Source organism: Calidris pugnax, unplaced genomic scaffold (genome assembly GCF_001431845.1).
Source record: "Calidris pugnax isolate Ruff unplaced genomic scaffold, ASM143184v1 scaffold27, whole genome shotgun sequence".
NCBI lineage: Eukaryota > Metazoa > Chordata > Aves > Charadriiformes > Scolopacidae > Calidris > Calidris pugnax.
In genome coordinates this window covers 2,898,308-2,924,110 of record NW_015090893.1, presented here as the reverse complement: position 1 = coordinate 2,924,110, position 25,803 = coordinate 2,898,308, and the positions used below count along the sequence as shown (strand labels likewise).

Here is a 25,803-nt window from a genome sequence, read left to right as displayed (position 1 = left end):
GCGTGGGCTTGTTTGCTGCTGAGTGATAAACTGTGTGAGGGCTTTTATGCCCCACCTTCTGATACCCTGTATTTTGACTCATTAACCCAGGGTTTTGTCTCCTGAATACCAGAACCTGTTATTATGGTAGCTGAAGTTAACCTCTCTGGTACCTTGAAAAGTCAGGTGACTTGGATGGGACTTCTTATTTGAGTGGTTTGTGCCTCTCTTTTTTGCCCTGTACCAACCAATAAAGGATTCAAAGCAAATTCTGCTGCCTGTGGAAAAAATGCCAGTCATGTAGTGTATTGCAGCTTGTGGTACCCTGGAGGCAGACAAATATTTGTTTCCTTCTTGTACTTATTTGTATCTTGCCTGCTTTTAAAATGAGAAATAACCTATTGAAAAGTCTGATTCATTGCAACATATATATTGCATGATGTTTGCTTTTCTTCACTACAGCTTTATGCAGCACTCATCTTACTTTTTTCATATAGTTTGCACAAATTATTTTTACCTGTTCTACATGTTGGGAAACAGATGGTCCAGGTAGTAAATACCTGGCTTCCCAGGAGCTGTGAAATTGAATTGTCCCAGGAAGCTCCTCCAGAAGCCTTGTATTTACTGGTGTATGTCAGTAAGGCTTCATGTTAACAGTTCTTATGTATCAGTGGTTATTTCCACCATTTGATTATCGCTGGTTCAGCCTAAAGGAAAACCTGTATTTAATTATTATTTTCCTGCTTTCTTTGAGCTGAAGGGGTAATATTGTAGATATTTCTGAAAAAACAAATGCTCTAATCCTTAAAACCTACAGAAGAGCATTGTAGTAAGATAGAACATATTTTATTTTCTTTTAAACAAGAAATCTAATGTATTGTTGTTGAACTGAAAGAATTCTAGACTGGTGTGCAGTATGCAATGCGTTGAATCTTCCCAAGGCAGTAAGGTGGAATAAGAAAAAAATTCAGCAGTTGACACAAGTTAGTGCTGCTGGGAAGTGATGATAACTCTGCCTGAGAAACAGAGAAATTACTTGATGCTGAAAGCCATGTTCAATATATTTAGTTTCATTAACAGTTCAGCTGCCAAACCTCTCAGTGGTGAAACTTGATATTACAGACTCTTAGAACAACAGAAGGATTCAAAATCGTTACTCTGCTGATAGTCCTCTCCTTAAAGGATCGCCAGTACCTGGAAGGCTGATTTACTAAAAAGCTCACCCAGGCATTGCTGAGGTCTCAGCCTCCTATTAGATCTTCTCTCTGACACAGTTACTTTGAGTAATTTATTTTGAGAGAGTCCTTCTTGTATAAATTTTTAATGAGATTATGTATAACAGAAAAAAGATTATTTTGGACAATGTCCAATATGTTCTGTGATGTTTCTGAAATAATCAAGATAATGTGCATTAGAGCACCTGTGACTGGCATGTCTTTTGCCCCTTTGGAGAACAGCTTGGTGTGCTGGCTGATTGGGGTATGTAAAATCCAAGTACTGCTGTAATAGCTTCGGGGATGACTTTCTGTTGCACCTGACTCCAGACTCACAATGAACTGGAAATTACAGGACAATTATTCTTATGTCACTATGAAAATTTTCAGGCTCCCCCTTGGACCATGCAGGGAAATAGCAGTTTTCAAGCTGTACTCCCATCAGGAAAATGTCACCAGGCCTACCATGCTGGCCTAAATAGTTCTGTTCAGAGGTTTCTGTATGTTGTTCAGAAAAATGCATGTCTTCACTTTCTCTTTGATGTGATTGTCGGCGTATGGGCTTGTGTCAGCTTTGGAGAGGGTTTGTGTCAGTCTCTAGATAGGGTTTGACTCTTTCCCATTCTGCAGAAACAGGAATACAGAGCAACATTTAGCATTCTGCACTGAAATGTTCCATGATGGTGATGATGATGGTAATAATCAACTTTATTGCTTAGAAATGTATGTGTGCACTGTTCTTTTTAGTTCTTCTTACATCAGTGCCTTCTTCAGACAAAAGTCATATATCTAAGCTAAAGAAGATAAATACACGCTTAGTCTGTCTGAAATACATTTTATATTTATTTCATTATTGGAAAACTAAATGAAACAGTAGATTGGAAAAGATGTGAAATGCACGAATTGCTTTTTAATTGGAAAGAAGACTGTTCTTTAACCTTTCTCTGGCTCATTTTTATACTATGTAAAAGTGGAAATAGTGTGCCTGTCTTTACATATACACACACACACCCCCCCCCATATCAAAGTATCCGTGGACACTGAGTCCACAGCAAGCATTATTATTAAAGCGATGTCTTTTGCCATTGACTAGCCGTTATTTTATGCAGCCAGCGCACCTCATGCAGTGTGATAATGAATATTTAAGCGATGTATTTCAGCAAATATAATTAGTACATGGTATCTCAGATAATACTATTTTGTAGGGCAGTGGTTTCTTAACCTTTCTGTAGGTGACCCTTACTTGAGAAAACTTGTTATATGACTGTAATCCCTCAGGTTATACTCCTAGTGAAGGGTCTTTGCCTTTGCTTATGTGAGTATGCACACCATATTTTTGCAACCAAGCAACCCATCTGGTTCCAAAAACGAATCTGCCATATTTTTTTGGCTCCAGCAACGCTGAGAACAAGCTAATATTCCTGCGGCACGTAGGGCTGGTTCTGCCTAGGCGCAGTCGGCTGTCTGGGTCTCAGCACCTCTGTTTTGGGAGGGTGATGGAGTAGCTGCCTTGCTCTGAATCTGCAGCAAGAACAGGGTCTGGCTGAGCTCGTTTGGCCACTGCTGCTCCTGCCTGCCCAGGAGGGGCTCGTGCTCCACAGCCCCAGAGCCACGGGCACCCAGCATTTCCCTCCCTGAGCCACCTTGTAAACGGGGAGGCGATTTACCTTCAGTGATGCTAGGGATGGGGATAAAGATGCTTCTAGATAGCAAGTGATTTGGTCAGAATTGCTCAAGGGCTGGCCGAGTCAGAGGAGGATACAGACACTATGACAAAGTCCTAGACTTTATCCATTAAACCACCTTTCCCCTTTCCTGTGATTATCTGTATATTGTGGATAAGCAACGAGGTGGGTTTTGTTTGCTTTTCTTGTTTCTTTTTCTGTCACGGCACCGTTTAATTTTCTATTCTAATATTGTGCTGAGGAGATGGCTGCAGCACGCTGGCAGAGACTGATAAGTGACTTACAATTTTATACCACACGTTTGCTGAATTTTCAGTTTGAAATGTACAGTCTGGGATGACAGCCAGTCATTCAACCTATTCTTGCCTCAAACACTGTAAAAACATGCGGACAAAAGAAGGAACACCTGGCAAATGTTTTGGGTTTACAACAACAAGAGAGAGAGTTAATGATATCCACGGTTATGAGCGAGATAACTTGCTTCTTTACAGCATATGTTGAAAACATTTTCAGAACATTTAGATTCCATTTAACTGTAGCCTTGCACAAAATAATGTAGAGAATTAAAGCGAGCGAACAAGAACGGGAGCAGACATAGCATAAAGCAGAGTTGATATTGTGGGGAAGGAGCCCTGGTTCCACCCCACCGAGCTGAATCCCAGAGTGAAAGCTGGCCATGGAGGCGGCAGCTCCTTGTCGGGCTGGATTATATTCCTGGGTGTTTTGGTGCTTTCTTTTCTTCCTGACTCTGAGTAATGTGATCTGCCTTTGAAGATGAATTTAGCTTGGAAGGTGGCCCCATGGTTCTGTGAAAAACCTGTTACTCATTGTGATAGCAGATGATGTGGTTTCCTTGAGAAAACAGTGCAGTAGAGTTATTTGAATAAAGAGCTAGGAATACTGAAGACTGGGTTTCTGATGCTGGCTGACAAAGATTTTCTGTGGGTTTACTTAATTTTTTCTTTTAATGCATCAGCTTTGTTATCTTTGTGTGTTCAGTACTTGTTTAGATGTATAAGGAAATGCTGCGTCATTGTTCATTTCAGAAAAATAATATATGTTTAGTTTCTTTCTTTCAGTCCTTTTGTGAAAAGGATTGATGAGAGGTGTTTATATGTATTTACCTTTAGCATTTAATGATGGCCCAGAGGCCAATTCAGCACAACTAAGATACAATCTACATTACTTTTTGAGGTAGTATTGACAAAGAACAGGGATGCAGGGAAGCGATTGCTTTGCTTAGATGAGGGATGCTGCTGATTCTGCTTGGAGTTTAATCTCCAAGGTGGGAGATTAACTTGTCCCCCTCAGATCATTGTGTGGCATGGATTTAGTACGTGTGTTACCAAAGCCTGGGAAGGACTTTGAAAAATAATTTGACCATGCTAAAGCAGATCTGAAGTTTCACTTCGTATTCTAGGCAACATTTGAACTGCAGAAATAGCTGAGAGGAGTGGTGTTTGGAAGCGTGTGCTGTGGAGCACGCAGCCGTCCCTGTTGTACCTGCCACCCTGTGACATCCAGTGGCTTTTCCTGATCCCCGAGGCTGTGCTGTGGGCTGCAGAGCCTTCCCTCTCACTGCTGTAGGCGAAACTGAGACCATAGAGACAAAATTCTGCTCAGGGCTGGATTTTTGTTTGGTTTGTTGTTTTTTTTTTTTAAGGAGACGAGGTATTTTGCATCATTCTTTAGCTGAATTTTACCTCTGCTCTAGCCTGATTTGTGTAATTGTTTTACTGGATGAAAGAATGACCAGAGCAAAACATTATTTAATTTTCTTTTTTAGCATTTTGGTTCTGATTACACCCAAATAAGTCAATTGGATAGCTTATGATTACTTCAAAGATATGTAGATCAGACTTTTTATTCTCGGATTAGTTAATTAGAACACAATTTATCCTCACTCAGTTCTAATTTGCACGTTTGAAATGAACATTGATGATGTTGTCTGCAGTAAGATCTCTTGAAGAATTGCATGTTGATTATATGGTCATCCACCCTGAATTTTCAGAAGTGGACAGCACAGTCAATATGTACTAAATTTCATTAGAATTAGGTATGTTTGTTGATTTGTGAATTTACATCAGAAAGTAAAAAAATAAAGAAGCAGCTAAACCACGGAGAGTACCAGTATTTCAGATTTCCAGTTCTCTGATTTTCATTGTGGTTTTAAGAGACTTCTCCATAAATCCTAAACATTAGAGATTGTATAGTGTATTCTGGTGAAACCCCTAATTCATGTAATACTTGAGAAGAGGCATCATTTCCTCAGTATTTTTCCCCAGATCAATACTGGCAACTGCTATATCAAAAGTAAAATCTCTTTCTTGATGTAAAAAGCCAGTTGTACTCCATCAAGACTCTTATTGTGTCCAAATAATAAAGGAATCGGCAGGAGCCCGCAGAGCGTGTCATATCGTCAGGTACGTTGTGCCAGTCCTTTAAGCTGCTGATCTTTTATTATGGGACAAGTGATTTACTTTTCTGAACTTCTGAGCTCAGCAGATTTGTAGGTACTGCTGTTGAAGTTTTAATTTAGGCAAAGATGCTCATAAAGAAGCGCTCAGATGTTCAGATGGGAATCCAATTTTATATCCCTGGCAAGTTCAATAGTGTTCAGCTTCTGCTTTTGATTCATTTAAACAGATTTATGAAGAAGCAGCATATTAAGCTTTTATCTCTCTCATATATACTTATGAGTGTGTGTGTATGCTCCCTCGTTAGTATTTTATATATATATATAAGCTTTTATATGTTTTAATATAAACTATATAATATCTATATAACATTGATATTGGTATTTGTTTTATTATTCTATATTAAATGGTACATTCATCTTATGCCAGATTTCTGAGGTTTTGCAGTTGCAATATATGTTCAGTTACTTCTGTACAGATTATTTTGTGCGGTACGTTTTATTTACTGTGTGGGAACTGAGTCTTGAGACAGATTAAATTAATTTGTGGTAACTCGAATTCAGTTCTTCCTTCCTTAATCTTACAGAAATTCTGATCCTTCTTATTGATGTACAGTTGGCTCATTTTTAAGAACAGCCTCTATGATTTTGAGGTTGCAAGATTCTGAGTCTCTATAAGCTGTGTCTCTCGCAGCAAAACTTTTTGGTTGATGTGGGTATGGCTTTTCCATACTTATCCTCCAAAAGGAAAAGCGGCATCCAAAGTAAGCTGAGAAAATACGAAGCATGTGAATCTTCTAAAGTAGTTTTTAACAAAAGGCCATGTGTTTGTGTTTTATCGCTCATAAATATCTACTTACTGAAATCCAAACATGCTTTGTTTAAAGCCAGAACACAGACTAGGAGAGTAATTCCACTTAAGCTTCTATGCGTGTGGATATTGTCCAAACACATTTCCTTCCTGCTGTGTCTTACTCCACATGCTGTTGGGGAATGGCACAGGACCCGGTGTAGATTAGACGTTTTATGGGTTAGGAGGTCCAAATGGGGGTTTTAAACGCAGAGTTTGCGGGGCTAAACAGTCTCTTTCAAGCTTGGGCGAGGCATAGCCGAGGCAGGGGTAGTGAGGAGAGCAGCACATAACGATGGCCCTAAAAATTTAGGATGTGTTCATGAAAGGCGACTTTGCATTTAAAGGAGTTGACACTGCCATGAGGTGAGCGTTCAGGCAACAGGCATTCAATAAAGATAAAGGAACTTCTGAGCAGATTTAAAGCAGTATGGGAAAGATGAGGAATTTATTACCATTCCCTTCTTGTCCTAGGACAACTTCTGCCTGCCTAGCACACATCCCTGGAAACTTGTGTGTCCTTTCTTCATCGGCCTGTGCTTCCCCAGCCCCACAGAAACGCTTCAGATCTTTAACGATCTGTCTCCAAAACTTCTGTTCTCCTCCTGTTCCCGGTTGTACTGCTGTTTGGAGCAGGCGTTTGCACTGCCTTTCCTTGGGGCGGGCAGCCGGCGGAGCAGTGCCAGGGAGGAGCAGGATCCCCAGGACCAGGCAGGACACGGTCACCAGTCACCATGCCGCTCGTCCCTCCAGCCACCAGGGTCTGAGCTGCAGAAAGATGTGGTTTTCCCTATGCAAAAGAAAAGAGGTGGTTACTTCTCTCATGGATGGCTTAACGTGAGAGTCTAAGAGCTCCCCCTGATTATGAAAGGTATTTTGAGAAGAGCCTTGGCATTCAGAGGCCTGAAATCACAGAATCATAGAATCATTCAGGTTGGAAGAGACCCTTGGGATCATCGAGTCCAACCATCTACCCTACTCTACAAAGTCCTCCCCTACACCATATCCCTCAGTACCCCATCTAAACGGCCCTTAAACACATCCAGAGATGGTGACTCAACCACCTCCCTGGGCAGCCTGTTCCAATGCCCAACCACTCTTTCTGTGAAAAATTCCTTCCTAATGTTCAGTCTAAACCCACCCTGTTGGAGCTTGAAGCCATTCCCTCTTGTTCTGTCATTAATTACCTGTGAGAAGAGACCAGCACCAACCTCTCTACAGGGTCCTTTCAAATGACACACTGGTTTCAGTTCCTGGCTATGTGGCCTGATTCTCAATTGGGATTAGCCCCCCTTGAACAGTTTGTTGGGGTTTGGGGCGGGTTTGTTGTTTTTCTTAAGATATTGGGCTTAATTAACGTGCAGTTAATTGATCGGTTCAGCAGTGTTTCTATACTTCATTGTTTCATATAAAAATAGATCAGTCTCGTTGCAAGCGTTTTCCCCTTGTGATGTTTTCTTTTATTGTTTGATTCATTAAGTACAGAATGTGCTTCAGTTTCTAAAAACAAACATACATCATTATAATTACAATTTCCCTAATATTACTTATTCTGATTATTGTTCACTAGAAAACTACAACTTGATATAATGACTAAAGCACGCAGTTCATAATATACTTACAGGGTTTGTTTTCTTTCATCTTTCTTGCTATTTATCTTAAAAGTTATTGCAACATACAGAATTGCACTTAAACTTATTTACCATTCTGCATTTATGTTCAGAAAAGTGACTATGCTAGAATGACACCTGCTTATTCTATTTTCTTCACATGTGCTTTTTATTTTAATCCACTTGCCTAATTGATTAGAAAAATTGATTTTCATTATCAACGTGAACATGTCAGTACTCAAAAGTGTATATCCTTCTGTATTTCAAAAAACCATCGTCTGTCATTTTTCAGTGACTGAGAGAGTAGCATGATTTTCAGATCTTGGTGTGTGTTTGTGGTGTTGCTAAATTGAAAAGTACAGGCCAAATCCTGATCACGTGAAAGAACATGAAAGATACCATCATTGCATTGTTGCTCTCTTTTCATATTCGGAGTTTAATCTTCTTTCACTGGCACAAATACTGTTCTTTTGAAGCTGATTGGTAATATAACAGTGAGTGAAAGCAGATTGAGATCTCTGATTACATTTTATAGAAGCCTAAAGACCATATTCACAAAAGCTCTTTTTAATCCATTAAGATTCTTCCCTTAAAGTCCCTGATAGAAACAGGGAGGAAAAAGTTCTTCTGAGTGGATGTAGAGAATTGTCAATCTAGACTGCTCTCCCGGCTCCTCCACAGCCAGGAGAAGCTGTTCTCCAGGAGAATCCATAAAGAAGTATTTTTAAATCTAAATGTAGCCTTCGTGAACATCCCAACTGTGCAGCCTTGAAACACTGTTCTGTATCTCTGATCTCTGATGATCACTGGTGATTTAACCATGTTTTGATGCCTACAGGTCCAAGCGGCCTGCAGGCTTAGCTGCCCATTTGTGGGGTGTTGTCCCTTGGAAATGCCAAGGAGAATAGTATCATCAACACACATTTGTGATTTATTTTTCTCTTCTATTTTAGGCCCTTCAAATCATCACAGCCAGTCAACGCTGAGGCCACCTCTCCCTCCGCCTCACAACCACTCACTGTCCCATCATCATTCCTCTGCCAACTCCCTCAACAGGAACTCCCTCACAAACAGACGGAACCAGATCCACGCGCCCGCTCCGGCGCCCAACGACCTGGCCACCACCCCTGAGTCCGTACAGCTCCAGGACAGCTGGGTCCTCAACAGCAACGTCCCGCTGGAGACCAGGTGGGTGGTGTGGAGGACACCCCCATGGGATGTCCCTGCACGGTTCTCTGGAGCGCACAGAGGAGATTGTTTGTCTTGTTAGGAGATGGGGGTTAGTTCATTTCATGTCAGTGATGGTTTTGGCTGACACAGCACTGGGGGTTAGTGACATTAGAATATCTACAAGCCTCTCATGTGCTTTACATTGGAAGGTGGACAGATGGACACCTCTCTGTTCACACGTCCCATTTTAAAGCCTTTTATTCGCTTGGACCATCCCTGCATAGGCAGCCCATGGTATTAGTACAGCGTATTTTACTTACAGGCTCAGGGACAACTTAATTCTAAGTTATTTTGACTGTGTTGCTGAAAAATTATACATTTGCCTTTCCTGAAATAACAAACAGAGGCTCATTTGAAATTATGCGTTTTGAGAGACCTTGAGAAACAATCCCAGATTCAAGACCGACAGTACTATAATTTTAATTTATATTTCATCCAGCATGCAAGCTCATTTTAATCTCTTCTGTACGTCTTAACAGCTTGATGCCCGTGGGGCAAACAGTTGCATATAAATGAAAAGGTGCAGCATTTAGGGCTGCCAGTTAAATAAAGAAATAAATGCCTGACATGCTGCCGTTCTAAATATTCTGGTTTGTTGTCATTTGGGGTATGGAATGTCAAACATATTTAACTTGCGCTTTAAATAGCGGAGCTGGCAGAGCTGGTCTCCCAGAATTTAAAATGAGCCATTGTGGTGCTGGTGGAAGTGACTGGAATAGCGAGGTGCTCTCGCTCGCCCCGAGAGCTGCAAACACAAGATCTGGGTGGAGGAGCCGGACAGCTTTAGCACTGGCTCCTGCCACGATTTCAGCTCCTTGGTTGCTATGGCTTCTGAGATGTTATGTTGGAGTTGCAGCTTTCTGGGAATCCAGTGGGGCTCTGCTGGACTCCTCCCAGAGCAACCAGGTATGGTATGGTCACACCACCCCACACTGCTGGCCGGGCCCTCCCAGCGTGCCATAGAATCGTAGAATTATCTAGGTTGGAAGGGACCTTTAAGATCATCTAGTCCAACCATCAACCTAACTGATAAAAACCATCACTAAACCACATCTCTAAGCACTATGTCAACCCATTTTTTAAATACCTCCAGGGATGGTGGCTCAACCACTTCCCTGGGCAGCCCATTCCAATGCTTTATAGCCTTTTCAGTGAAAAAATTGTTCCTGATATCCAATCTGAACCTCCCCTGGCCCAACTTGAGGCCATTTCTTCGCATTCATCACCTGTGACTTGGGAGAAGAGACCAACTCCCCTGCCTTGCTGCATCCTCCTTTCAGGTAGTTGTAGAGATCAAGAAGGTCTCCCCTCGGGCTCCTTTTCTCCAGGCTGAACACCCCAGCTCCCTCAGCTGCTCCTCACAAGACTTTTTTTCCATTAAACGCTGCATCTGCTCAGGAGCCCTGGGAGGAGTTGGTGTGGCCGGATTGAAGCTTACAACACCCAGGCCGCTAATATTCAGTGGTTAATCAGAGGTTGTAGAACCATGGGGACCAAACGAGACTGAGAAGAGCAGGGGGTCTGTGCCCGGTCTGTGCCCCGGTGCTGCTTTGGAACGTTCACAGGGGGCTTCAGTCGCACTGCCCTACTCTGCTGAAGTGCTAACATGGGTGCCATGAAGCAGTAGGTGGGGGGGTGAAAAGCAAATGCAAGTTATCTGGAGCCTGAGATGTCCAAAAAAAGAAGGTAAAGGGATTCTCACTTACTGAAGGTTTGGAGCTAATTTTGGCCAAAAAAAATCAATTAAGCGTGAAGCTTGGCTCTTATCTGCTGCTTCTGTGAGAGCATCGCTGCTATTTAGAACTTAGCTTTGGCATCCTGGATTTGGTATTTATTGCTAGAACTACAAGATTAGAATGTTGGTTGTATTCAGCCCAGGCCAGTTGTTGCTGTATGGTTCTTTGCCCAATGTTAAGCGTGGTTTTAATTCTAGCATAGATTGATCCCCTGCTGTTCCTTGTCTATCTGTTTTCACATGAAATTGTTTGTGGGTACAACACGACCTGAAATATGTCATTTCTGATGGCTTAAGATTGTCCCAATTTACCAAACACTTTATATAGAGGGAATTCCTTGGGATATTCATAATACTGTCATCTCTGAGAAACAGAAGTGGCATTCGCCTGCCTGTTTTTCTTCTAATTTCTGATTTTGTGCCTATTCCCTGTCAGAGGAGACTATCAATTCCATTGCTAACTTTGGTTCTTCTCCTTGTCTTTTTTTTAATCATAAACCCTCTGGGAATATGAACGCATTCATGTTGATGACAAAAGGTTACTTTGTGAATACTGTTATTTTTGGAGGTTGCAGGATACCCAGCAGTTAATTGGAGCTTTCCCATAGATAGGTTTGTCATAGGCAAGCATTAAGATATTAGAAAACATCCTGACAGGATTGGTGTGTTCTAAGGCTATTCCAGAGTTGCTTCAGGATCAATTTTTCTTCTTTTCTGAAATTACACACCTGACAGGACTTGATGACAAGTTTCATCACAAGAATATTAACTCAGAAGATGATGATTTTTATTTTTTTTTCTCTGGTTTGCAGCAAATTTTGCTGAAATTGATGCCTGCAGAACCATTGGAGACTTTCAGAATTAGCCTGTAATTCTCTCACTTTTAAGCTGGTATTTCATCTGCATTCCTACCAGTAGCCACACAAAAGAGAGGGCTTTTTGGTTACTTTTTTGTTCAGCTTTTACTTTATAGCTTTAGCTTGTTGTGAAACAGTGATCCCTCTTACGCTGCCTCTTCACAGTGCACTACTCTCTAATTTTTTTTCTTGTTGTCAGTTTATTAATCTTGGTAGTGGAGTGCTCAGGAGGCAAAGCCAGCGCTGACAGCACCTGCTTTATCAGGAAAGAGTTTCACAACTTTTAGTTTTCACCTTTCAGTTACCTTCAGTAGATTCCACTCTCAGCTGAAAATAATGTGCAAGTGGTCACATTACAGATGATGAAACAAAAAGCGGCACCAGAGCTGTCTGAAGGGGATGCTTCGTGTCAGCACTACACAACTCAGATCATAATTTAGATTCCAGGCGTCTCCTTATCTAACCGTACCCAGCGCTGGAATCATTGAATAATACGACCAGTGTCTGCATGTTGTTATTTTTTTCCTGGGAAGAACATTTTCCCCTTCCCTTCTTTCCTTTGCTGTTTGAGGCAGTTTGGGTTGAATTCAGACTGTTTGGAGACAGCACGTTTCTCAAAAATATCCTTTCTCCACCCCTTCTTTTAATATTGATGGGGGGGTGGGTGTTAATCACATTTGTTTTATTTTTGTTGTGATGTAAATTAGGCTTTTATTGCTTACACATGTTTTCACATGCTCTTTTCAGGCAGCTGTGCCCAACGTCCTGATGTACCCTTTGTGGTTCTCTATTTTTTACGTAATTATGCTTAGGTGTATTGTAGCAACTTGTTACTTTTAGTGGAGTTACAAGATTGCAAAATGCAATGCAAAATACGGAGTTGTTAATTTGGCTTTTTTTAGAATGGTTTTTTTTTGAATCATAGAATGGTTTGGGTTGGAAGGGAACTTTAAAACTCTAGTTCCAACCCCCCTGCCCTGGGCAGGGACACCTCCCACCAGACCAGGTTCCCCAAAGCCCCGTCCAGCCTGGCCTTGAACACCTCCAGGGATGTGTGCTTAATTTCAGTGTGTTTGTTTCTGGTTCCAGGCAAACAAATATGGACTGTATCTTCCCTATCTGCTGCTGCTTTATGGCTGCAACAGGCCCCTGGGCTGGCTATATAATTGTTCTGTTTTCTTTGAAATAAGAGTCCATAATGGAAAGGTTGAAATATCTTTAACTAAGGATGCAGTAATGCATTGCCATAGCATTTTTATGGTGCTATTTTTATGGTTCGTTTCTGCAGTACTTAGCTGCTTTACCTTTAGGCTCGGAGCTGCTGTTTAATGCTCTTTAACTTTTATTGTCCTCTTGCAGTCTATTTCAAACCATCTCCTCCTCCTCCTTTCCAAAGTGCTGGTTTCTACGTTTTCCAGTTAAGAGGTGTTCCTTTATTGCTTCTTTAATCATTGCTTTCGAAGAGGATGAATGATGAAAATACTACCTTTGAACATCCCCGTGTGGGTCTCATTACTTCCAGACAGCCGGAAAGGCAGCGCTCTGCTTTAAAGCTTCAAATGCTTTGAGGGCACAGGGAGAAAAGTACGGCTTTGCGAGGAAGGTTTGCATCCCTCTCTGCTCCGTGAGAGTCCTCTCTGGTACAGGAACTTCACACAGGGCCTTCTGCAGGCACTGGTCAAAAGCCCAATGACTCATAAGTGAGGATAAGAGAAGGGCTTTCATGGATAGATGTTTGAGATTGACTAATGTACTAATGCCTGCTCCAGTACTTTATGTTGATATTAATTTAGTTGGTACCGTTATAATTAATAATACTTAATTCAGGAGGAAGGCAAAATTAAATAGGAATTAGTCTTATTCCTTAGTCTCGTAATTAGTCTCATAGTTTGAAATATTTTCAGTCCAAATCTTTCAGTTTTAGAGATGATTTTGTATGTATGTCTATAATTTCTTTGAGCTTTTTCCTTGTTAGACTTCAAGGAACATTGTAACGTGCTACTTTCTCTCCTGTATTTCAGGAGAAAGGATGATGGTCACTCTTCTGACGATTATGAAATCAGTTTCTTTACCTCTTAGGGGCTGTAGTGTAAGAGCAGCACTCCAAACCTGGGGTCATTGAAGCAAAGTTCAGTCCAAAGATTGAGCAATCCGAAAATTAGCCTTAATAGAATCCTCATGTTGCTCTTTGGAATATTTACCCTCCCCTCGGGTTGACACAGTCACTCAGGGTGAGCCTGAGGAGAGCGAGCTAGGGCAGAAATGGGAGATTAATGGACAGAGTAACACCATGAGCTGAATCCCAGTCTGCACCAGTTCAGTGCATGAATTACAGAATCACGGGGCATCATAGCAGGGAAATACCTGCCCTCTGCATTTTTGTAGCTGCAGCCTTCCAGGCAGTGAAGAAATGAGTGAGGTACTCAGTGGCTACACACAGGCTATGGCAAAAAGCCAAGAGCAGAGTATGTGAAGAGTGGGGGCAGGTTTTTTATGTTGTGTTATTTTTTTAGGATTTTACTTTAATGTAACGGTTTTAAATGGAAAGATTTAGATTAGATATTAGGAAGAAATTCTTTCTGTCACAGCGGTGAGACACTGGAAGAGGTTGCCCGGAGAAGCTGTGGCTGCCCCATCCCTGGAGGGGTTCAAGGCCAGGCTGGATGGGGCTTGGAGCAACCTGGTCTGGTGGGAGGTGTCCCTGCCCAGGGCAGGGGGTTGGAACTCGATGATCTTTAGGGATCCCTTCCAACCTAAACCATTTAATGAGTCTATAGATATCTGAAATGTTGTGAATAGTGCATTCAGATGCTGTACCACGTTCAAATGTGAAGATCAGCTGCAGAACTTCAGAACTGAATATGTAAACCCAAAGTTTCTGAATGTGTAGAAGTTCCAAGTTACAGCCGCTCTCCACAATTGTCTGCCTATTTTCAGTGATGTCTCAATATTTTGATATCTTTATACATGATGCAAAATGTTCTGGAACAGAAAAGTGAAACAAAATTTCTTTTCCTTTTGTTAATGCAAATTTCTAGGATATATTCGGCATAACAAACAACTACTTGGAACGGTGAAATTACTCCTCACTCTGATTTTGCTTTGTCTTACATGGTTTTCTCTTACCGATATATTCGGCATAACAAACAACTACTTGGAACGGTGAAATTACTCCTCACTCTGATTTTGCTTTGTCTTACATGGCTTTCTCTTACCACTTACTTAAACTACACAGCTACAGCACATGTGCTACGCAATTCAGAGCTCTGAGTTTGAGGGCTGGGGCAAGAACTGACTCCTTCATTCTCTTATTCCTGCCTGTGATGGTTGCAGGAAGGTTGTGTGGGCTTTCCAAGTAAATGGGAGCTGCATAGATAGATTCTGGATCTGTCTAACAATCAAAAGCATTTTAAAGAGTTGAGTAAAGCACGGTCAAAAGCATCCCCAAGGACTTCCTGCACATTTGGGCCGTGTACTTGGAAGAATTCCAAAAACTTTGTAGAAGGGTCATTTTTAGCAGACTACTGTAGCATTGTTTTCATAACAAATGTAGACTGTGATAGGAGAGAAAAAAGGGTGAAGGAAAACACTGGAAAAGCAGGATACATAATGATGGTTGAGAGAATCAATCTAGACGTACTCCCACTCACATACACAAAAGCTCAAAGAAGTTTTTACAGATTGCAGATAATTGCATGTTTGCATGATCTTGGTTTGCATTTTCAAGCTTTGGGTTGTGCAGGGTGAACAGGCAGCGTGAGTGACTGTATGGGAAGAGGCAGGTACATTGAGGGTGTTACTTTTTATTAAAAAAAGATATCTCAAATGATGTGATCTAGGTTTCTATTTTTTAAGCTTACATATAGACTGATAAAATTATTTTAGATATTTCAATTTATTATTCGATTCTATTATTTATAGACTTAAAGTAGTGCTGCAGTTAATATTTCTTTTTCTTGTTAAGTGAGTAGTTGAAACAAGAGGTGGTGAAGAGCTTACATGCATGCCTTTTAAAATAGAAGTGTTTTGAAATTATGTTCATTAACTAATGTAGAAAGCTAAAAATGATCGGACCTATTGAAATGCAAAATACTGTTGTCGTTATCATCATTACTGGAATAACAAATGTAGGGTTATTGGATTTCATCACTTTGACTGCACGATACAGCCTACTACTCAGAACTTTACCACAGAAAGGACACTACTTTTTCCACTTAAGGAGGGAAAGGTCTTACAGTTTGAGCTGATTCAGAGCTGCCTAAATCTTCCTATATATGCTGCTCCCATTTTATGTCAGTACATCAGCAAAGTAAGTGGGGTTTTGTGTTTGTCTGTAGCTATTCCTGTTACTCTTCACTAGGTGTTAACTAGCAGTTTCATTGCTGCATTCCTGGAGAATGAACAACAGTGGAAGAAAGATATGCATAGATTTAAAGGGCAAAGCAATTACTCACTGGCTAAGTCACAGAGAAGCTAACTGGGATTTAAGCTGAAAGGCTGGGGGAGTGTGCTCACATCAGTTGCAGGGCACCCAGCATCTCTTTTGGCCACACAAGCTCCAGTCAGGAAGGTAAGGGGTGGCCCCTGTAGCCCCCTGGGGTCACTGTGGAAGAAAGATATGCATAGATTTAAAGGGCAAAGCAATTACTCACTGGCTAAGTCACAGAGAAGCTAACTGGGATTTAAGCTGAAAGGCTGGGGGAGTGTGCTCACACCAGTTGCAGGGCACCCAGCATCTCTTTTGGCCACACAAGCTCCAGTCAGGAAGGTAAGGGGTGGCCCCTGTAGCTCCCTGGGGTCACTGAGCTGCCCTGTGCTACCAGCTCCATCACCACCAGCCACTCCACTCAGTGCATCCTCACTAGCCTTCCTGGGTTTTCCCCATTCAAATTTTATGCCTTTTATGCCTTTTTTCTCCCTCCCCAGTTCTTGAGCTGCTGATGACCCCCATTTCAGCAATCCTTCCTCTTCTCTGTATTTTCCACCGTGTCTTTCTCCAGCCCCTCTCACAGCTCTTTGTCACAACCGAGCAGCTTTCCCAGCAGAGGAGCCAAGGCTCTGCCTTTGGGATGACCCAGCAGCCAGAGCACTCGAGGTGCAGCTTACAGTGGGGTTTAGAGAGAGAAGGCTATAAAACCTTATCCAACAGGATCTCAATTAGCATCTTCCAGATGAAAAGCAGGTTGTCCTGTGAAAGGGTGTCCAGTACAGAGCTAACGCTGAGCTGTGGTAAAATACAGATATTTTGCCTAGTTTTACCTGCTCTGTTTTCAATCACGGCTTCGTGAACATTGGCCTGTTTGGTTTTGTTTAATAATATGACAGTTCAGGGTGCCCAAAGGCTGGCACCTGCCTTTTAGTACGACATCCTACCTTCCTGTCAGGCAGCTTTCAATTACTGTGCTTCTGAGTGTCCAACTGTGTCTTTGTTAGGAGTGTGGGGATGGCAGTGACAAGCTAGTCTGGTCTTCAGGCAACATCCGTGACACTCTGCTTAACACTCTGCATTTTGTTAGAAGACTTTGCCTGGGGATGTGAAGAACCCAGCCTTTAAGGAATCGTGAACCTTTCTGGAGCTGGGAAGCTGGTATCAGAGCTGCTCTGGGTGCCAGGCGGCTGCTGCGAGGTTCAGAGTTGTGTTACAGTGGATAGAAATGTCCTGGTGGTATCGATGTGTTCATTCTGAATTATTGTTTCCGTGGCTAATAGAGTGTCCTTAGCTCCTGCACCACGCACAGTTAGTTGCAAATTGATTCTCTGCAGCGAGCTGAAAACCACTGAAATGGTGTGTCTTCATGAGGGCCATCCTCTGGTTGCAGCAGGCATTTGGGTGTGAGGGTGCCTGTAGGCACAACGTTGTGAAATGACCAGTTCATTTAAGTAAGTGTGTATTTTAAACAGCTTTCCACTGAAAAATCTGTTTCACTGGGTTTAGTCTATAGATTTTATAAGATTGAGACAATTCCTTGTAACTATACAATTTCAGCACACATAGATAACATTTTAAATCTTTATTGCTGACTTTAGAGCACTTGGGGAATACCCAAGTCCCTGTGTCTAGGCAGTAAAAAGGGAAGAAACTTCTGTGCCATGTGAGCAGGTGAGAGAGCCCCCAGCTCTGTACTCCGGGCTGGTAATCCTGTGTTTCTCTGCAAGAACCTGAAAACAAGAACATGCAATTAAATCTCATTAGGGGGAAGCACTGAGACACCCTTACACAAGTCATCAAAACTTGCACCAGTCTAACACCCAGGGTTCATTTTAGCTTAAAAGGTATAAGAGCAGCTTGTAGTTTTCTTCAATATTGCTTTCTTTTTGTATGGAAGTTAGAAGACTGCCATAAAACTTCACTGTCTGAATTTGGCAGCCACTTTGAGCCTTCCACTGGCATAAAATGACTCATGGCTACTTTTTTGGAAGACTGAGAAGACAAGAGATTATATTTTTTTGCCTACTGAAAGCCAATGTGTTATGTTCTATATGTCACTGTTTTTTTCTGCTAAGAATAAGTGTATGAAAAAATTATAGACAGATGTGATTTTTCCACAGCTTAAAGATATTTTTATGTCCTAGAACCACTAAATAGAACTGTTACTATTCTCTTGCTATGTAGCTTTTCTAGTTATTAATTACTATTTAAAACCTGCGGGGTAAAAACTATGAAGGACAATTTAAGCATTACAGCTCTCTATTTCTTTTTTCATACAGAATAAGCTTAGGATAGTATGAGGAGGGAAAGAAGCAATTTATGTTAGAAAGTATCTTGTTCTTCCTTTCTATTACAGTTTTTCATCACAAAAACCAATTTTTTTCTTCTCCACTGATTCTTGCAATGTGCTGCCTTGACAATGTGGCCAGAAAGGAGGGGGGAAAAAAAAGATTGTTCTCTCAAAGAATATGGAAGTTAATACAGTGTCTGTCAGATCACTATTCCCTCAACACCAGAGGTCCTTTTGACCTGTGGGAAAATAAATGCTATAGAGAGCTCTGAATTAATGAAGAAAGCAAAATATAGCTTTTTCCATTTACCATTAGTCCACAGAACCACAGACAAATGTCCCCTTGCAAGCTCAACTTTCAGAGATGTCACCTTTCTGCTGGCACCAGCGATGAGGTCCCCGTCTGTGATCCAGCGCATCAGCAGCTGCTTAAAACAAAGGGGGGAGCGTTTTACAGCCCCGAGAGCTGCTGCACAGGAGAGGAGAGCACGGAGCAAGCTAAAGGGTTAACCTGTTTTCCGGGAGCAGCGTCCAGCCTCCTTCCTGAGCCTTCATGGGGGCTTAAATTCCTCAATCGCTGTACACTGACAATCCTGTTTTGTCATTTTCCAGTGTAGGAATGACTTTATGATGCACAGAAATTAAGGGGACTGGACTGAGACTTAGCAAATTTACTCCCGTGTTTTCAAAATAGAAACTTTGTCCCAATATAAATCAAATCATTCATGCTAATTGGTAGAAAATGTCTTTTTCTTAATAGAGTTTGGTGGGTGAACAGGTAAGACAGAGAATATACAGGTTTTTTTTAATTCTGATATGGAATGTATTTGAAAGTAATGAATGGGTATAAATAAGACAATTTCTTTTCATAAGCAGTCATTGTACAATACCTCCCAGTCTTACCGCTGTGAGACTGTAATTAATGTTGATAAATGCTCATGTTCTCTCTGTGCGGCTGGGGCCCACAGACAATTGGTTGTACCAGAGCATGTCAAATCCCACATAAAAATATAGCTATAGATCATTGGGCTTAGGGACAGAGTTGAGACAAGTCAATTTATTTCCATTAGTAGCTGAATCTAGACTTAAAACTCTGGGGGTCCAAGTATTTTGTCCGTGATGTTCTCAGTCTTTCTGGTGAGCTTTGCTATCACTTCGGGGCATTCCTGCTCATCCGCCTGCCGACTTGTGAATGCAGGGCCTGTTTGCCAACAGGGCTTGGTGGGTATTTAATTTATCTTTAGTTAAAGGTCTTTTTAAAAAATTTTAAGGCAGAATTCTTGTACCTTAAGATGGTGTGCTACCTTCTGATGATTGCCACTTTGTCAGAAATCCTCAGATGGAGACAATAAACATTCAGCTTTCAGAATCCATGGGTGTGACAGGATTCAGAGTTTATCCAATGATGCTTTTTCTTTTTTTGCTTGGAGAATGACACTATTCCACGTATCTGTTTCAATTGGCCTTTTTTGCTTCTATCAAGTTCTGATCAGTTTTAACAATATGATAGGGATCCTGTTTGCATGTATTTTGGTTTTCTTCATATACTGTATGTCTCTCAAAGTGGACCACGGTAGGACTATTTTTTTTTATAATCCATTTTTTTTTCTTCTCACAGGAAGCAGTATATGATTGACATGTTCTATTAAAACATATCTAGATATTCATTAATTCAATTTTAATGGGAGCAGAGTTTCATTATATATCTGAGTTTACTTTAACAATGCTTTATATTAAAATTTCTGTTAGTACTGTAGCTGCCTTCTCAGCTAAAGAGGACATAAAATTCCTGGGTTTAAAAACCTTGACATTTCAGATAAAGACAGAGCCAAGGACTGCAATTTCCATTTGATTCTGTGCGATCTGCTTTTGGGCTGGGAAAAGGAAAGAAATATAAGACCTGTTTGTTGTAGACCCTTTGGTCCAAACCTGAAAGGGAGGCTCCTGCCATGAGGATGTAGGGAGGAGGAGGGGGTCCTGGGCTGAGTTAGCCCAGAGTTAGCCCAAAAGAGAGAGCTGAGCCTTCCTGCTTGCCGTTCTCTCACCCGATCTCTCCTCTTCCCATCCTTCCTCCCATCCTTCCTCATGCTCCATGTCACTTCCATCCCTAGTTCCTATGTGGAACTGGTGTTGTGTTCCCAACACAGGAGAGCAAGCAAAAAGGACTAAAACTGCTTCTGCTGACAAGTGTTAATCAGGCTTTAACCAGACAAAAGGAATAGAAGTGTCAATAGATCTCACATAACACAACCAGCCTGATAACATCATTTTCCCAACAGTTATTTTAATTGAATTGTTGCAAAGTAAAGAAATATTTCAAATGAAGTGTTTGTGAAATCAGACTTTCATTATTTCTTGCTTTCTTGTAACTGGAAGGTGTGTTTTTTAATTTTAATGGCTCGGTAATTTTGAGGGGGGAACCCTTTTAGCATTTGCCTTCTCTGTGTTTTCTCATAGATCATGTGAAATGTGCAGAAAAGAAGCAAATCTAACATCTAATGAGCCTCACTGATAAAGAAAAAAGAAGGGCAACTTTATTTGCAAATAATGACAAATGTTTCCATTAAGTAACTGGTTAGAATATTCCCCTTTTATTCTACTTCTTTCTTTGTTTTACAAATACTGTGTTTTAAAAAAAACAACCCAAACCACAGAATTAATCTGCTTGAGATTCTCATTGTGCACTTGTGTGTCTGAAGTTTTTTCTGCGGTGTCTCCAAAGCACAAAGAACGAGTTCTGACAGCAAATACTACCACTATCTTAGGTGACTGAAATATTTCCTGAAACAAACGAAATTTTATAACTTTTGTAAGGGATGGTCAAGGTCATTCAGGGTTTAAAAAAAACATAAAGGCAATGTCAAACTAAGTGATTTTTCATGTTCCTTAATAGAGTTTATTAATGACGGCATTAAAAAAAAAAAAAAATTTTCAGAGTACTTTACAATATTCAGAGACTGTCTTCAAATATGAATCATAAATCTGGGAAACCTAACCAGATGTCCTTTTTCTGTCTTCTACCTGTATGCAAATTGTATGCAATTTATTATGCTCTGGGTTTCATTTAAAAACAAATGCTTTACTACTACTTCAGTGATTCTACATAATAAGTGTACAGTAAACTCTGTACTTGGAAGTAAAAACATGTGTGATGAGGGGTTGGGAAACCTGCTTAGGAAACACATTTCAGTTTCAAACTTCCAAATCGTTGTAATAGAGAGTGACTGAAATTGATTTTAAAGTTCTAACAGGTGGTTTGAGAGTGACATACTGGATTCTGATCTGAATAAAAATGTTAAACATTTGTGCACCTAAACACTTGAATTCTTTGAGGCTATGGTTTTGTTGATTTTGGAGATAACTGAGTATTTTCGTTCTCGCTGATTCCAAGGAGCACTTGTTTTTCAGAGCTGTGAAGGGACAGGGTATGGAAGACATCTTCAGAGCTCTTTTGTCTCAAAACAAGTGGCCTTGCTGGAGACCACTGCCTTTTTTCTGTGCTTCTTTTTTTGTCATTTACTGGGAACATGCTTGTAGTAAGTTCTTCCCGACTGTGAGAAGTTAATCTAGAGATGCAAGTCCTCTGGTTTGCTTTCTCCATTTCCTCTCTCTGGAATCTGTTGGCAGCATTTTCCGAGATTTTGTTAGGTAATATATTTTGTCCCTTATTTTCTTCTTGACAAATGTATGGGCAGTTGAAGTTCCCTTTTTCCTGCTGAGTCATATGGTTTTGGTGGTTGTCTTAGTTGTTCAAATGAAACCTGTGTACCATTAAAAAAACATAATGGTTAATTCTAATTCTGGCAAGATCTTTTCTTACAGGACTGTGGGGTTTTGTTCAATATGTTCTTAATGTTTGTTGCTGGCAGCTCTTGCCAAGAGTGTTAATGAGACTCATAATTATTTTGTCTTAAATATTTGTTGGGTAGTGGATTCTGCAGGGAAATCATGTAAACCTGTGAACTCAGAAAGGATGTTTTCTAATAAAGTGTTCTATTATACTAATACACGTTACAGGTATTTTGTAGTGGAATTAGTTGCTTTGCCATAGTCATATGCAGGCCATAAGGAATTGATAGTGATGTTGCTTCTGAATCTGAGCTTTGTTACTCGACTGCTCACACTTGGAGCAGATCACTTGAGTGATCTCAGCTGATACTCAAAGACACTTCATTGGGCGTGCTGGTGTTTTACCTGGTGTCTGATGAAGTTGCATCTAATTAAGAAAGGATTAAGCAGATGTCTTGACAGAGCGTGTCCTGACATTGTATTTTAGTGGAAGTTACTAAGCTCTGGTAGCAAAAAGACAATGAGAATTTTCATCTCCTTATTTCTTCATACAAAATCTTTTTTCTTTTTAGTTGAATTGAACACATTGTAGCAGCTGGAATGGAATTGGAATAGGAGATATTCCTTCTTAACTGCAGGACTTGCCATTTTCAACTATGTTCCATTTTCTGTTTTTCAGGCATTTCTTGTTTAAGACATCTTCTGGAACTACTCCGCTCTTCAGTAGTTCTTCCCCTGGTTACCCATTGACCTCAGGAACAGTTTATACTCCACCTCCCAGACTGTTACCTAGAAATACATTCTCCAGGAATGCATTCAAGCTGAAAAAACCCTCCAAGTATTGTAGCTGGAAATGTGCTGCTTTATCTGCAATTGCTGCTGCGGTCCTGCTTGCCATCCTGCTAGCGTATTTCATAGGTAAGGCTGTGTTTTCTCTGTCAAATCTCACGGTGATGTCAGCAAATAGAAATTCAGCAGATAAAAGGATGCTCAGTCTGTTTCCCAAATTTGTGTTCTTAACGAGCAAAGAAAATTAGGAAAAAACAAAATGTTCAAATCCTCATCACTGTTACAAGAGCAGTGGAAGCAAGAAATCAATCCAGAGATCTCAATGTGCAGTGTTAAATTTAGGTGTTGGATACACATCTCTCATAAGTGGTCCAAACAGAGGGTGATATAAGGATTTTTTGATGTACTACTATGTTTTAAAAATATTTTGAAAATATTGTGATAGGCAGTGAATCCATATAAGTAGCAGAAGCTACTGGTATTTGAATTCCAATATTACCATCACATGCTTAGATAAAATACCTTAGATAAAAAACCACAAAATAATTTTGATCAATAAGTCAGCCTGTATCTGTCTGAGTGCCTAAATTCCTGGTGGTGTTAGATGTAAATAGTTAGATAGTTCCATTTTTTAAGCAAAAAATACAGAAAGGAAATTCTAAATGTTGTCCTTATTCCCATGATTAATATATTAATAGTGACCCCACCATGTCCTAATTCTTTCTGTGGTCTTTCAAGATTTTTTTAATGTGCTTCTGTTATTTTTTCTTTCTTAATGAATTAATTTCTAATTCCCCCTCATTGTCTGTTGTTTTGGAGTTTTTTCTGAGTGTCTACACAAATGAACTGTATGTTCTGTACCTTATACAGTGGCTTCAACAGTAGGTTGATAACATTGACATAATGCACAAACACTCTAGCTTCTCTGAGTAAATGACAAAGTTATGGTAGCTTGTCAAGATTTTCTGTTAATACTTTCCAGACCTATTTTGCGTGGGTTTTAGTTCATCTCTGAAACTCTTCTCAAAAGACCTACAAAGAGGTACTGAATTTTCACCCTACTATCTCCATTTGAAGAGAATTTTTTTTTTTTTTTTGGATCCTATATAATCTGAGTCAACAGGATAGACACGATTTTCTAAGGAAATCCCATTTTTTGTACTACTGAGCTTCCATATGTAATTAATACCTAGAGTAGTAAGAGAGAGCTGTCTGGTTCCTTTATTGCTGCTGTGTCTTTAGGCCAGGCCTGCATCCCAGCATCCTCAGTACCACAGAGCGAACCATCTCTCTGCACCGCTCACCTCAGAAGAACAACAGGCTTAGTTTGATGTATAAATAAAAAGATTGGAGAGCACATGATTTATTGAACCTGACAGTTATCATACAACAGCTCTCTGTTTGAGTGATTATGCACATGGGAAATGATATGCTGCAAGTTGAATATTTTAATCATGTGCATAACTTTGAAGTGATGGATTATGAAATGTATTTTTCTGTGGTATTTAGGTTACTGTAATCTAAAGCAAAGCTTTGCGACATGGTTATTGCTTTATACACTTTCATATACTGCCTAAGACAAGAGAGAATGTAAGGCAATGCATTTTCTCTTAATAATTGATGAATGATCTATCATTTCAAGTAATGACATAAGTGATCCGTTTTGACAGAAGTTTTTGAGGTCTCCTCTCCTGACTGAAGAGGGATGAGTACAATAGAGTTGGCTAGTGACCATGAGAAAGCGGGATCTAGGAAGAGAGTGTTGGGTTAAGAATTAAATAATGAGAAGTTACCTAACAAGCTTCATGCCATACACAGTAAAGATTAAGTACATTGAAGAGTAGCCATCAAAACCAGAAAATAGATGCAATTAATTCTGGGAATACATTTGATAGATCCACTGTGATCATAATAGGAAGTGATGGCAAAGAGAGAAAAGAAAAGAAAGAAAACAAAAAAGAAATTGCATTGCCTTAGGTGCAAGAGAAAGGTAAAAGGGAGGTGCTTTAGGCCATTCATTAATTTAATTCCCTCATTCTCAGCAAAAACTTGTCAGATTCATTCCACATGAGAGAGCAGGTGTAAGACCATCAGCTATAAGCTAATCCACCCGTCAGACTGCTGGGACTTGCTCTCCTCCAATGGTATGGCTTAAGGTGCTTGACAACTACGGCACTAAATCATCTCTGTGTCGTAAAAAGCCTTAAGAAGGTTTCCTTGTCCTGCAGTTCCCTGGAGGGTTCCCTTCTCCTGGGCACGTGCAGAACTGGAGTCCTGGGAGAACTATCTGGTCTGATGGGGAAAGGGCAGCATTGCAAAATGTCCCACTCTTCTGCAGCTCTCTTGGAGCTACTGACCTGCTAACCCCTGAGCTGCAGAGAAGACAGAATAACTCTGGGTTTTTTTTTAAACTATGTTTTTTCTGTTTTCAAAACGGGTGACCAGAATAATGTTCAAATCAGACTGAAATCCCAATTCTGTCCTAATTGTTGAGACAGTGGGAAAGGGAGAGCTGTTGATCTACCAGGAGAGCTGGCAGTCTCGGGATGAAATGTTAAGTTCCCCCAAGCCACGCAGGAGGAAGGGAATACTCCATTTTGCAGTAACATCTCCTGATGGATTTTGCTGTCAGAACTTCAAGCACAGGAGAGGCTTTAAAGGTGCTGATAATAATGTTTTTCTGCCATACACATACACGAAGAAAATTTCTTGCTCTTCACCATAGCAGAGGTTTTACCACCGGGGTTACATCAGCTAAAAATAATAGTTATGGAAAAAGTCATCAAAATTTGCAGCAAATGGTTCTGCTGCTTAGGTTTGTCAATATATCTAGGCTTTCTGAAGATGATCACATCAATGCTAATCAAGACTACTGCAGGACTAAATGAGAAAGGCAATGCTGGTAGATATGAGGTAAATTGTATTGAAAG

The 25,803-nt window shown here is 40.5% G+C and overlaps 1 protein-coding gene across 7 annotated transcripts in view; it reads left to right on the top strand.

Annotated features, from left to right (window-relative positions):
* TENM2 (teneurin transmembrane protein 2) overlaps positions 1-25,803 on the top strand; it is a 479,584-nt gene that overhangs the window by 287,291 nt on the left and 166,490 nt on the right. For all 7 annotated transcript variants that reach the window (XM_014948063.1, XM_014948062.1, XM_014948061.1 and 4 more), the window contains 2 exons: positions 8,708-8,942; positions 22,764-23,002. In XM_014948063.1, the coding sequence (XP_014803549.1) occupies positions 8,708-8,942; positions 22,764-23,002 (474 nt within the window). The remainder of the gene's footprint in view (positions 1-8,707; positions 8,943-22,763; positions 23,003-25,803) is intronic.